Here is a 14,974-nt window from a genome sequence, read left to right as displayed (position 1 = left end):
AAACAGTTATCAATGGCTTACCAAATAATGACAGCGGGAGGTGAAGCAAAAACTTGACAGTGCAAGAAAGCATTGAAACCAACAACTGTGGCATAATCTTCACTGTCTGAAGTTAGCACTAATGGAGCAATATCTGCAAAACAGAATGTAAATCAGCTGTGTTATGCTTTGGCGTGAGAATCAAACATGTTATTTCTCAGATCCGCTTTCCAGTGCCCTCCCCACCACAGCACCACAATGAGTTCAAGTAACTGGGCTGGTGCAAGAGGGAACTGCACAATAGGGAATCATTCAATCTCTGGAGCCTCCAGCTGTTCTACCACTGCTCAGTACAACTGCAGCTCAGATGCTTCGACAGCTGCTGCCACCAGCTCATAAGGATCAATGGCTGGTGTATCTACTTAATGAGGAATTCACTGTCATACTCTCTCTCTTAATACCATGCTTCTTCTCTGGAGCTAGTCCCTGGCTTCCCTCTCAAGCACCACTGTGTAAACGCAACAGGAAACCTTGTTGTGAAAGACAACAGGAGGTTGGTTCTATGAAATGCCGGGGCTGTAGGGCCTAGGACATGTTCCAGAAATGGGGAAACTACATTGGTTCTGCTGCCAATGGGGACTGCTTCCACTAAGTCAATTCCCAGCATTATGATTGTTTCTTAAACGAACAAATTGGTAATAAAAACTGAAATTCCAGATTAATGATCTGTGTAATAATATAATTGTACAGTTAAGGGCACAATCCCGGTTCCACACCATCGGTCTCAACTCAACTATCCGTTATTGTTTTATTTAATAGAAGTCTCTGAGCGAGGCACAATTCTTAAAATAGAGTATACACACGAGTCATTTTGTGTTTACACTAAACGTATAATATAGTGCACGTGATGCCAGGCTCTTTGAATCAGATTACACAATAAATAGCATCTCTTCAAATTTTGGACCAATGCAAAGTTACAATGAACTTGTTAGAATCCTGAGATTAATGATGAAAGCCATAGAACAACTGCCAGCTTTGGTAAGCATTAACAACTGTGGGCCTGATTGTGCAAACTTTTACTCCCATGATTTAGCCTCAAGCAGTGATGGGTGAGCAGGATTGGGTCCCTTGGCAACCGCATCCTTTCCATAAATAGTCTAATGTTGTGGAGTACTTACTTAAAACATTCACATTGGCAGTGGCAAGGATGGTGCCATGCTTGTTAGTTGCCTCACACTGATACACTGCGCTGTCCTGCAGTTGTAGGTTGGTAATGCTGATCTCCCCAGCAGAGACTCTGCCCCTATAGGTCCTTTCTGAAAGGAATCAAAGCATGTCAGTAGGATGAGGAATGAGCATTACTTTGAGTTCACAGAGCATCTCTGAACTGCTTCCATTTCAGATGCAAGCCAAAAGGGCAAGTTGCATATTCAGTATTAGGCTAGCAGTTCCCCAACCACCAGAAAGCTGCTCTAAAGCATTGCACATGTCATCATTCCCAGGGAGAAAAAGAAGTGGATAGCTTGGCTTTCAGTAAAATGTTTATCTACAGAGACATTTGACCTATGACAGAAATAGCATGGTTTATATTTCGTACATGTTTGTGAAGATTTCCAGAAGCACCTAAGGCATCCGACTACCCAGTTCTCATTAAAAAGAATGTCCAAATCACCTACAAAACTTTGAATTTCAGCCATATTATATGTTCTTTACACCTATATACAGTATGATGGGATAGACCGGGGATCGGCAACATCTGGCACACGGCCCATCAGGGAAATCTGCTGGCGGGCCAGGATGGTTTGTTTACCTGCAGCATCTCAGGTTTGGCCAATCGCAGCTCCCAGTGGCCGCAGTTCGCCGTTCCAGGCCAATGGGGGCTGTGGAAAGTGGCGTGGGCCGAGGGACATACTGGCCACCCTTCCCGCAGCCCCCATTGGCCTGGAACGGCAAACTGCAGCCACTGGGAGCTGCGATCGGCCAAACCTGAGACGCTGCAGGTAAACAATCCGTCCCGGCCCGCCAGCGGATTTACCTGACAGGCCGCGTGCCAAAGGTTGCCGATCCCTGGGATAGACAGTGTCCTGGGTAACTTGGAGTGAGAATGGTGGGGCCATGCTGCAGATTGGGTCCCTGGGAGGAATTCTGATTTTCTCAGCTAGAATTCATTAGAGGGGTTCAGCGTACAGCCGGATGTGCTGGCTGGTTCAGGTGTGTTTGTGGCAGAGAGAGATAGAGAGACAGACGGACATGGCCTAGCCCTTCCCTACCCTTATTCAAGCAGATAGTGCCAGGGGAGGAACAAGAAGGGAGCAGGGCCTTTACTCTTCAGCCATTTTGTGGCTTATCTCTGTGCTAGTCAAGAATCCTAGCGGGGCCCTAGTATTGTAAGATTCTGATCCATGTTCTTAAAGATGAGAAACATACACTGACTGGCCATAGGCTTTAAATTACACTTGTAGCTTCCATATTATTGTTACTTTAATTCTACTCCCTTCATTATCACCATGAAGTATTCACTTTGGCTAAACCAGACAAATCCACTATCATATGATGCATTTGGAGTTATGCACCAACTTTTGTGCTGGGAGTATAGTATATGCTAATCTTGTCCAGCTGAGTATAACCCACACGCCTTCTGGGGGTGGTGTTCTGTCCCATCTAATGGCACCGAGACCACTCAGAGAGAGAGTTAAATGAGTCTGTTCTACAGCCTTAGCTAACAACCAGTTGGCTTTTAGCTCATGCGGTAGAGGCTCATGCACTAAGCTCTAGAGGTCCCCGGTTTGATCCCGCCCGGCAACGACTGGGGTCTGTCGGCATTACAAGTGGGGGCTCATCCAGGATTTCAACTGGGAAGACTCTGAAGCTCGGGACGTGCTTCCTCAGCTAGGGGAAGTATGTAACCCACACACCTTCAAGGTGTGGTGTCTGTTCCATCTAGTGGCACCAGGACCACTTAGAGCCTGCTCTACAGCCTTAGCTAACTGCCAGTTGGCTTTTGGCTTATGCACTAAGCTCCAGAAGTCCCCAGTTCGATCCCACCCACCGACAACCAGCATCTGTCAGTGTAACATGAGCACACTATTTTGTATCTTGTACTTACTATCAATAGGCATCCCATTACGTTTCCACTTTATAGTTGGCTCAGGCTTGCCAGTAGCTTCACACAATAGCAAAGCAGTTGACTCTATGCTGTAAACGTCACTTGTGGGTTTCTTTATCCACCGAGGAGGTTCTGTTAAGAACAAAAATAACATATCAGCAGACATTACAACTAGTAGGAATAAAAGTTCATGACGATGCTGCTAACACTAATGGCTTCCAGTAGATGGCACACTCTATCAACTATTGCAGAGCAGGTTCTCTCTTAAAGGATAAATATATTCTCTTATTTTATTTTGATTTATAAAATCATTCTACCAGAGAAATTAAAATAATATATACACCATTCTCCTCTGTTTAGATAGTGTTTGTCGAAATTAAATGCCAAGGAGAGGCTGTGAGAAGTGGACAGTGTTTGAATGAAAATGCCCAGCTGTAAGTGCAAAGCTAAATGTCTGGGGACAGGAAGGCTGGTGAAAATGGCAATGTTGCTTGGTTTGATATTTTCAGAAACACCCTCCATATGAAACTCTTAACAACGGACGTGTAACGTAACCAATGTAACCAAAATGCAAATATCTATTCAACCCAAATCCTCCCCTTGGATGTGACTATGTGGCTTCCATTGACTTCAATGGGACCTGGATATAGGTCTGTGATGGAAGAACCTGCAGTGTTGAGAATATTTTGGTGACTCGGGGAATGCAGGGGCTGCATCCAAGCTTATCTCTTTGCATGGGCCAGAGAGGTTTCCTGTGGTTTCTGACACCTTTGCATCATCCTCACAATAGTCAGACAACTGGGATCCCAAGGGCCTGATCCAAAGATCACTGAAGTAAATGGGAGTCTTTCTATTGACTTCTATCGGCTTTGAAACAGGCCCTAAATGTTCAAGATAGAGCAGTCACCACTCAAAAGTCAACAGTGCTAAAAGTTGCCCACATGGTGGTGCCAGAGATGCAGTGCTGCACTGCCATCTTTCCTTGTTCTTAGAACAGGAAGTAAATACTATGTTTATGTTAATAAGGAGAATTGAGTGTGTAGTGTTAGTGTTTGTTTTGGTAGGGTTTTCCTTTTCTTTCTTAAATATGTAAACACTGCTATGTGTTCACATTAGAGAAGATCAAAGCAGCATGTCTTGCACCTGGAGCAGAAGGTGGGGAGATCCTTGGTTCTTATGGGAGTTTGTTCCACAGTATGGAATCAGTCAAAACTCTGTCTCTTGCATAGACCAGCTGTACCTTTGTGGTAGAAAGTTCCATTGTGACTGAGAAGTGAAGTTGTTAACCACAGTCCTCCATCCTGGAGCTTTAGGCAATATTTTAGATCTTCTGGGCCCAGGTCATTAAGGGACTTGAAGATAAGGACCAAGACAGAAATGAGATGGTGACAATACTCTAATACAAAGGTTCCCAAAATGTACTCCAAGATCACTGGTTCTCGATGGAGAACTGCTGATAATCCAAAAGAGTCTGCCTGCCACATGGTGCTAGCTCCTTGTGTCCAGTTGCTCAGCTGAATTAAAGGAGAGCTAAAAATACACAGCCTAAGTACTTTCCTAATGTTTTTCAAATAAGAAAATGCTAGAGTTGCCTCATCGATGTTATGTAATTGTGAGTCTATAGGTGTCCATTAGAAAATCTCAGTGTTAAAATGTAGTCTACACCATGAAGACACTAGAGAAGCCCTACTCTATTAGGAAGAGGCGCTGTGCTGCCTATTAATATATCAAATGCAATGGATGCGGCATCAAACTATGAACATGTACCACTTGAATCTGCAAAATCCCACATATATGCCATCAAGTTGCTGATTTGTGTGAGCAAGATGAGTAAAGGCAGCCACCTCCATGGGCAATTCACCCTTTTTAAAAGGGCTGCGAATATGGGGGTCGTGATTACAATTGGCATGTTTTTTTTAAAATGATGCCCCTAGTTATTATATTATTATTAATTACTATTATTCTGAGAATAAAGACTAGACACCCCAACCAAGATCAGGGTTCTGATGTTAGGCATTGTGCTAGTTAAAAGCTTCAGGGGTTATAAGCATTTTAAATTTGGGGGGATTATATTTAATAAATAAAAGTGTTTGAAATCATGACAAGTTGCTGTTGTTTTTTAAAAAAAGAACTTCACTCTGCTCAAACAGAAACAACAGGCTTTTTCTGTCCCCGTTCCAATGTTCCAGGCTACATCGCTTTTCAAAAAGAGAGATTAAAATGTTCAAGCAGTCAAACAATTTGCTGGCTGAACATTTTTCATATGCTTTGTCATAATTGTCTAAATCTTGGCCCTCAAACTATTATAGGATTAGTAAAGAGGCTGCATGCAAATGCCATTGCTTGAGAATGCTGGTATGAAGATGGGTTTTGTTTTGACATGCAAGAGGAACTGCAGGTATGACACAATGTGGAAATGAGAGCTAGATCCTGATTTATACTCTAGCAATAGAGTGAATGGGCAGAGGAGCAGTGCCAGTTAATAGTATGGAGAGTAATTTTTCTTACTTGTTTAATTTTCTCCCCCTATGCACAGTCTTAGAGGAAAATCTGTCATATCCTCAGATGCTATAAAGTGGCGTAACTCCACCAAAGCCAATAGAACTACAGTCATTTACACCAGCTGAGGATCTGACCCCGTCATGTGCCCAGAGAGAGAATGGGACTGAATAGGTGGCTCGGTGATGGATGTTAGTGACATTTACTGGTTTGAAACTCTAGAAAAGGAGAATATTTGGGCTCAGTTGTGCCTAATGTGTTGCATGGGAGGAGACTCCTAATAGATCAAAATCCTATTAGTGACATCAACAGACATTAGTTATATGCAGGGGAGAAGGATTTAATAGCTCTCATAAAAAGCATTCTTTACATGGCAGTAGTGGTTTTAGGTTTTTGGGGACTTGCTGGTTAACAAACAGAAACAATAATTCATCACAACGCTTTTCTCCCGGTGGTCAACATACTGAACAACTTAATTCGTGTTATTTCCCTTGTATTTTACTATTTGAAGCTCCTGCAATTGAGAAAACCATGACCAGATTGTTAAAATATTCAGCTACTGTAGAGACATTCCGTCCCATCTGGAATGATTTCTAAGAGTCAGCAACTTCCATGACAGGAGCATTTGAAACCTCTCCAGGTCGTAGTGTCCCATTCCTCCCCACTTTCAGGAAGAGAAATAAATATTATGCAAAACAGGGTTGTGTCAAATGACAGTCACATCATGTGACAAAATGCTGTGTAGATACCTGAAAGGCTGTTCTTCCTCTCTGGTTGCCTGCCTATGGAGAAGTGAGGAGAGATGGGGAAGTGAAGATTAAAATCAAGCAGCTGGCAGATGTGGATGGCTTAATAGCGTAGGAGCACATTTCTCTCAGCAAAGTGGAGTCTCTTTTTTACTCACGGCAAGTGAAAAATGTTTTCGCCGAGTCTTTCAATTATGTTTCAGTGTCTTCCTTCCAGAGCTATTTTGGGTGTCTTACCCCAAACAGCAGCCACATTAGCACAGCTGATAGTAACATTACCAAATGATAATATCACTAAATGTTGTACTCTGCTCTGTGAGGGGAACTGAGAGTCCTGTTGTGTGCCTGGACACAGCAATACGGGGGAGTGAGGAGTCATCACACACTCCTGCATGGGCTACCCACATCCCTGGAGCGGTCACAGTGATGGAAGGAGGAAGAGCAACCGCCAGCAGGCTGATAGTCCCTCTCTGAGCAGGCGGTGGGTGAGTGGGTCCCCCAATGCACACATGGAGCAATAACCTGCTACAGAAAGGGGGATGGTGAACATCCCTGGGCCCTGGAGCAATGGGAAGCAGAAATCACATTGTGACTTTCACACTCTGTTGCTACTCTGTTCCTGAAGCAGCAAAGTTACATACTACCCGGTCCTGGGGCTGGATTGCCCTATTAACTCTGAAGAAGAGGCATTTATCTGCAAACTCATTCTGTTACTCATCCTCTGTGTAACTATGGGGCAACACTTTTCTATACTTTATTTTGACCCTAGATTGTTTCTCACTTTTGATTTACAATGGAAATGTTTTGCATTGTTACCTAACCCACTCAGTTTGCATGATGCCTATTGTAAGATACTATATTGGTTGGTTTTATCACTCAGTTTTGCCTTCGCCAATAAATAAATAAACAAATAAACAAACAAACAAACAATGGAGAGGAAAATGCACACATCAGTGCAAGCTCCATTGATTTCAAAAGAGTTACCGTGGAGTAACTAAGGGTAGGTCTACACTACCCGGTAGTTTGGCGGCAAGCAAATCAAACTTCTGGGTTTGACTTATCGCGTCTTGTCTGGACGCAATAAGTCGAACCCAGAAGTGCTCGCCGTCGACTGCAGTACTCCAGCTCGGCGAGAGGAGTACCGCAAAGTCGACGGGGGAGCCTGCCTGCTGCATCTGGACCGAGGTAAGTTCGAACTAAGGTACTTCGAACTTCAGCTACGTTATTCACGTAGCTGAAGTTGCGTACCTTAGTTCGAATTGGGGGGTTAAGTGTAGACCAGGCCTAAGTTACTATGTTATGCTATGTACTATGTTATGCTATTATGCGATATGATACAAGTCACTATTTTAAGACTGAACCTCTGCCATGATGCCTACGAAGCTAGCTGCCAATGGCTAGGTATGCGGTGAGCTGAGACTTTTGTTTATTGTGTGATAGTTTGCTCCATTAACTTGTGCTCCACCCGCCACCGTTTGCTTGTCTCATCCAAATGGTACATCTTGTCATAGCAATAGACTAAAAGCTAAACTGGGTATAGGGAACTTCAAAGGAGCCACAAGCCTCTAGTTCTTGGTTTGTAGTGGACATGTCAGTTCCTGAGCTTCCTGACTTTTTCCTGGTTATACACCGTGCATTACACAGTGGTGCCCTAATTCCTGATGTGTGTACCTAGGTGCTATCATCATATTATTATTTGCCTCGCAAAAGCAAAGAAAGGCATTGTGCTTTATTATTAATTATGGTTTGTTAAGAGTTGACAGTGTCCTTGGCCTAGGGAGTTTACCACCTAAGTAAATCCAGAAAATACACTGGAAGACTTCAAATGTGATGTTCATGTAAAATGATTCACATGGGCAGGAAGGGGAGTGTTGCAATCCATGGGGACAGAACTCCAGACATGTTGGTCTAAAAGCATGAACCTCTATGGCCACAGAAAGAACCAGGTCTCTTAACCAAAGGCTGAAACAGACCCATAAAAACCTTCATGTGGTTCAGCCACCTCAGGTCAACAGAGCCATCCAGAGTCAGCAAGGGTGACACTCATAGAGCAATTTTTCAACAATGTATTATTTTAGTGAAGGGCTGGAGATAGCAATTTGGGATAGCATCTTCCTGGCAGGCGCTGGCCTCGCTAGCCTTTGTGGAAGCAGAGATACAGTTTGCAGATCTAAAGTTAGATAAACCCCCGGGCTAACGTACACAGATAGTACAGGAGTAACGATAACATTAATGAGTGAGGATGTCAATAACTGCTGGAAGGCAAATTAGTAGGGGTTAGAAAACAGAGCAAGTGGGGAAAAGTAAGTAGATAGTGAGTTCCCTAGCTCCTGCAGTCAGAGTTATAGTCACTTAAATTGTCCTGTTATGTTAACTTTGTTAGTATTTTATTAATATTACAAGTTGTGAAGGTTTGTCTGGCTAAGTGTGCATGATCATGTCACCTTTGGCTACTTCTACCAGCTAATGAAGTTACTCCTTCATGCCTGTGCTTTTGACTCTGAAGATCATGGACACTCCATCCCTTTTGATGACCCAAGGTAAGTTCATTTAGGGATGAGAATGTCACAGGGAAGTGCTCTAGTGAAAATCAGTGATGGCAGGAAAAAAAGTAGGCATGGGTGAGGGATTAAAAGAAGAATAGTGTCACTAGTTGCACTGGAGAGGAAGGAGTGGTTCCAGATGTGTGGGGTAGTGTGACAGTAGAATTTGGGTTCTGAAGAAGATGAGGTCAAGGGATCATAAAGATAAGCAAAATCAGCAGAGTAAAAAATGAGCACTTGAGTGTACCACAGTGGCTGAAATATAGGTAGCAGCAGAGTCCTGCAAGTGAGGCTGAGAAGTTTCAATACAATGTGGAAGGAGCCGGAGAAAAGATGAGAGTCCTGTGGTAGGAAATGAAGCAGATTGTTCAACTGTGATATTTTGAGAAACCTGGAGGGGAGCGAGGCAAGGAAACTGCAGTAATCTAGCTAAGACATCACTGACACCTTTCAAATGGTGGCAAATATAATTAAAAACACAGAGATTACTCTTTGTGACTATGTTATGTTCCCATTATTGAGGCCAGGATTGTTTCTCCTAATTTCTCCTTTCTATGCAAGATGCTTTGGATTTATCAGACAGACTTTACTCTATAGATTAGGAGTTATGTTTGAATAAAGCGTGCAAGATCCAGTCAAAGTTACTATATTTCCCACATTAAAAAAATAACTAAATTATACCTCTGATAGTTTCATAGATTTTAAGGCCAAAAGTGAACATTAGATTGCCTAACCTGAGTTCTGCATAACACATGCCAGAATTTAATCCAATAACCTGTGCTTGACTAAAGCATATCTCTATAGTTTAGATGACTGTTTTTGAATATATTATCATTTTTACTTCCCATGCTACAAAATCTTCATGGTTTGTGAAAAAAATAATCATTTTACATGAAATTTAATGCTACACTCTGCAAATATAAAATCATTGGGACAGATCCTCAGCTCGTATAAATCAATGCAGCTCCAGAGACTTCAATGGAATTGTGCTGATTGATACCGGCAGAGATTCTGAAACCCCTGTTTGTTTATTATTCAAAATCTAAAACCCATTAAAATGTAAATGGCACCTTCCACGTGAACTTGAAACTCATGTTTCGCTTTCCCCACAGAATTGCTTGCTGTGCACTCATAAGTGCCTTCGTCTGCTGCAGATACTTGTTCTATCTTCAAAATCTTTCCAAAACTTTCTGTCTCTGCTCTGTCCTTGGGCAAATCTCTACCAACCTTGATCCAATTAAGATGCGGAGTTGGGCTAGCAGAAAAAGAAAGAAGATGTTGAGTTTAAAAAAAAACGAAGTTGTAACATTTCACATCAGTGTAACTACAGAATGTTGAAGTTTATACATTTCCCTTTGCAAGATCATGATTTCAGAATTCTCAAAATGGCCCTCCTTTGTGCACATAACCACCCATTTTACTTATTAAAACATCCTGGCTGGAGGTTTGATATTATCCATAGCTTGTACTGCCTGTTGGTTAAAAGGGACCTGTACAACAAATCCTTCATAGCTGACAGTGGGCCGCAAAACAGGTTTGCATCCCCTGTAAACATATTGGCATGAACTGTAGTAGAGGCACTGAAGCTTGTTTTGTCCTGTTCCATAGGGACTTCTTGCAGACAGACAAGGGGGTAAAGACTTCATTAAAATAACTCTGCTCTGTACTCTGCCTGATTAGACAGAGCTAAGCACATGTCACAGATGGCTGAAAAATGCTACTTTATATTTTTAGGAAGTTAGGAGCCTGCTCAGAACCAGAGACACTGAAGTACAGGACAGATTGCTGTCTGAACATTCCCAGCTGGGTTTCCTGACCCCAGCACCACACATGATGCATATAAACAGTGTCAGTGTCATATCTGCTTACTCTTGTGTCCATCTGTTAAGATGGCAGAATGCCCAGGCACAAGTTACTCAAAGCCCCAGGTACCGAGAAATTATGTTCTTTTATGAACAGCATGGATAATAGTTCAAGTGTCAAATTTTCTGCAAGAGAGTTCATCCCTGATATAGTACTGAAACAGAGACACTATGAAACCCCTTACATTTCATCAACACCAGTTTAGATCTTTGTACCATCTGGAGGAGGTTGCCTGCCATTTTCAAGATCAGGGTAAAATCCTCCGAGATCACAAAGTGGCAATATATTTATTGCCATTAATTATTTTTTGATTGACTGGTCCTCGTTTTTGGAGTTTGATACTTGTCTCAATCTAGCCAATCTAGTTCCTCATTGACATTTGCTCACTGCATAGAACAGCTGCGAGGGAAGGTAAGTGGGGGAATACAGTTAGAGTCCATCAAAAAGTTTTCATTCTTTTTTTTCCAAAGAAAAGTACCTTTTTGACTACAAGATATTTGTTTTCCATTTTGGCCTAATTTGTTCATGTTTTGATGTAAATCTTAAAAACAAAAAAAAAAATTGATTAAAAAAATATTTATTTTGTTTCAATGGGGATAACTCCCTCACGGTTTATAATTCATCCCCACCCCAACTTTTCTATATATACTTGAAAGAGGAAGTACTTTTTCTCCAAGGTCATGGGAAATTTTGAATGAAATGTAAATGTAAAGTGTTCATTCCGTTTTAACATTTTTATGAAGTATACTTTCCTTTCTCCTACCTGCTTTAATTATTACATGGGGAAAGTTTTATGAGGAAATTTGCAGAACAAGTTCCCATACTGTCCTTGTTTCAACCAACGTGATCGGTTCCTTACATTTCTGAGCATAAAATTTACACACATTTTTTTTTTTTAAAAGAATCCATCCACTGGATAAAAAGGAAGTTCACAGTGAAAGTGGCAGTGAACTAGACATGGGATGTATTGCAAAAAGGAACAAGAGTCCAGTACAGTTACTTGGAATGAATCCAACAAAGATGAGTTGTTCACATGCTCTCAGAAAATGGCAACCAATTGCAAAGTCATAATCTTGTCTATTCAAAGAGTGAGTGATGCCCTTTCAAACAAGCATGGACAAACAAGATGCCCTGAACACGTTTGCTCAGGCAGATAAACACCCTGATTTTGAGGTTTATAGTGGGAGATAATTGCACATGCTTTCATATGGATCATTTATCTTCTAATCACAGTGAGCACACAGGGATGTGGAGTTCAACAATACAGGTTGTAAACATGATGATTTAAACACCCATTCAACAGACCCAGGAGCAAATGTGTTTTCCCTGTTAGGTTTAATGGTTGGAAGGCTTTTAAGCTTTACCTAGTTTTTCTACGCAACTGTTTTTGGGAAGAAAGTTGCACGCATAAGTAAAAAGTGGTGATCAGGATGGAGGGCATCGGTAAACCTGATCCCATGTTGATGAAAGTATTGCTGTATGGTTGCCAAGTTACCCCTGCACACTCAAGGGAATCAGGGCCTAGAGGGGTATTCACAGCTAAATGCCACATCATCATCATGAGGATTGCACTTCAATCATGTCTGCTTAGACTGTCCAATTTCCCACTCATTTTCCATCCTGCGCTAATGGCAATAAGACATACATACCCCTGCCTGTCTGTATCTATTTGTTGCATCTTGTCTTAGACTATAAATTATTTGGGGGCAGGAATGGTCTTTTTGTACAAGCACAATGGGGTACTATTGGGCCAGGACTAGGGCTCCTTGGCACTATGGTATTACCAATACTAATACTAGTACTAGTACTAATACTAGTCTGACCTCCTGCACAACTCAGGCCACAGAATCTCACCCACCCACCCACTCCTGTATCAAGCCCCTGTCCTATGCTGAGCTATTGAAGTCTTCAAATTGTGGTTTAAAGACTTCAAGGTGCAGAGAATTCACCAGCAAGTGACCCATGCCCCACGCTGCAGAGGAAGGCGAAAAACCCCCAGGGCCTCTGCCAATCTGCCCTGGAGGAAAATTCCTTCCCGACCCCAAATATGGCAATCAGCTAAATCCTGAGCATGTGGGCAAGACTCACCAGCCAGACCCCCAAGAAGGAATTCTCTGTAGTAACTCAGATCCCACCCCATTTAACATCCCATCACAGACCATTGGGCATATTTACCTGCTAATAGTCAAAAACCAATTAATTGCCAAAATTAGGCTATCCCATCATACCATCCCCTCCATAAACTTATCAAGCTTAGTCTTGAAGCCAGATATGTCAAATGCCCCCAGTCTTTTACTCTGTTGTTGGGTTTGTTTCTGAACGGGCATCATGGAAGGCATGAATCCTTGTACGATGGTGCTCAAGAAATTGAAATCTCATTGAAGGTGGAAAAGCTCAGGAATTTATTGATACTTAAACAATACTCTGAACTGGCCAAGCTAGAAAAGAAAAACAGGTTGTTTTTTATTGGAGTCCAAACTGTGGAAGTTGAATCAATTCCTAATGCACTCAAAAAAGAATAATGATTTTCAGTGGTCACCATACTGGAATATCTGCAAAATCAGTGATCACAGGATGGATAAATAACTGTGATATGCCAGTTACTATGGTAAATGCTGATTATTTCGTTATACTTGTCTATAACCTGTACACTATTCACTCTCCAACAGGAAACTTTCTCCATCGTAACTCTATGCCAGTTTTCAATAAGTACAATTTATTTAAAGAGAAACTGCATGAAGATTTGGTGTAAAATTATATACTTCGTTGGAGAATTATTAAAGGTGCTTCCATTTACTCTAACTTTATTTCAGAAGGTTAAGTGGGTGCAGTACTCACAGCCCTTCAGCAATGCATTCAAGCAGTAGAACTCCCCCTTTGATGACAGTAACTGATGAGCTGCTACCAGAAGATTCAGGTGGTATCAGTATTTTGGGTTTTCTTTCCTTGATGAAATTAGCTAAAAAGGAGAAAAGAAAAGGATCAGACCTTGTGCAGTAAGGTGATAACATATGCCCCTGAATCATTCTGTACCCTCTAACCAGTGCTAAAAATATTGCTTTGGTCAGAAGATTTCTGGAATATTCATTCATTCATTTTCTTTATATTTGTGGTATTTTTCTAAAGGACCTACCTACAGCTCTGTTTTTTTACTTACATTCAAAACACAACTATAGTAACAGGAATAAAATTAGAAACTTCTCTCCCTCAAAACCGGAGCCCTGAACCTGCAAACCCTTAAAGAGATACACAACTTTACTCTCATGAGTAGTTCTTTTCCATCCAGCTTTCAGGGGTGGGCAATGGCTTAGGCTAGAGTTATACAACAGTGGGGGATTCTCTCTCTGGTTGCTACTGTTGATGTCTGAAAGAGGCAAACCAACCCAGAAGATGTGCAGGGGGCCTGAATTATGTTGGCACAAGAGCTGGTTGCAGATGATGTTGGTTGGGATATGGCACTCTTAAAAGGGCCGGAGTTGCAGCTGCACCAGTATACTCCCAAATGGTAGGGTGAAGGGGTGTGTTACAGGGGAGCTGGTCCCTCTGAGTAGAACTGGGCCCAACTCCCCTGGGTCAGAGCAGGTAAGCCCAATCCAGCCAATTAAAGGGGCCTGGGCTATCCCTGTGCCTATTAAGTGTTACCAGAGGGGAGGAAATGGGAGATGGAAGGGAACAACTGAGACAGGCCATGCCTAGGGAAAGGAAGGAAAACCATGGTTGAGTGCAGCTAATTCCAGTGATTGGTCCCTGGAAGGGTCTCAGGGCTCAGGGAAGCAGAGCTGACTAGAACTGGGATGCTGCCAGGACAGAAGCACCAGAGACGCCTCTGAGAGGTGACTCGGAAGCCTGAGAGAAAAGAAGAGTTAAAAGGCTGTTCTCTGTTGTTTTACTTGCCTACGGTAAGAGGCTAACCCATCCTAGAGAAGACTGGGTGTGGCAGCGAGTTTTTGGAAGCTGGGGAGAAGCCGGGTGACAGGCTGGCTGGGCCAGATGCTCTGATTCAACTCTGCTGAAATCTCTTCTAATCCCTCCAAACTAAGATCCAAGTCCCATCTCTCCAGGTGATAGCCTAAGAAGATTTCGGCTTCCCACCTCACATGCCCTAAGAAGTGTGCCTCATCCTCAAACAACCTCCCTAGTTCCCAGTCAATTTTAAGAACCAGTTCAGAATTTCCTGCCATGCCTTCAAAAAACTCTACGGCGGATTTGCTCCAGCCCCTCTTGTGGACCATTTTTCT

The 14,974-nt window shown here is 42.4% G+C and overlaps 1 protein-coding gene across 6 annotated transcripts in view; it reads right to left on the bottom strand.

Annotated features, from left to right (window-relative positions):
* Nucleotides 1–14,974, bottom strand: part of CHL1 (cell adhesion molecule L1 like) — a 194,347-nt gene that overhangs the window by 43,536 nt on the left and 135,837 nt on the right. For all 6 annotated transcript variants that reach the window (XM_054035093.1, XM_054035095.1, XM_054035092.1 and 3 more), the window contains 5 exons: nucleotides 13,575–13,695; nucleotides 9,944–10,128; nucleotides 3,086–3,217; nucleotides 1,158–1,295; nucleotides 22–133 (listed from right to left, as the gene is read on the bottom strand). In XM_054035093.1, coding sequence (XP_053891068.1) covers nucleotides 22–133; nucleotides 1,158–1,295; nucleotides 3,086–3,217; nucleotides 9,944–10,128; nucleotides 13,575–13,695 — 688 coding nt within the window. The remainder of the gene's footprint in view (nucleotides 1–21; nucleotides 134–1,157; nucleotides 1,296–3,085; nucleotides 3,218–9,943; nucleotides 10,129–13,574; nucleotides 13,696–14,974) is intronic.

Source organism: Malaclemys terrapin, chromosome 7 (assembly GCF_027887155.1).
Source record: "Malaclemys terrapin pileata isolate rMalTer1 chromosome 7, rMalTer1.hap1, whole genome shotgun sequence".
In the NCBI taxonomy this organism is placed as follows: Eukaryota; Metazoa; Chordata; order Testudines; family Emydidae; genus Malaclemys; species Malaclemys terrapin.
The sequence above is the reverse complement of the archived record's forward strand: the minus strand, read 5'-3'. Positions and strand labels throughout refer to the sequence as shown.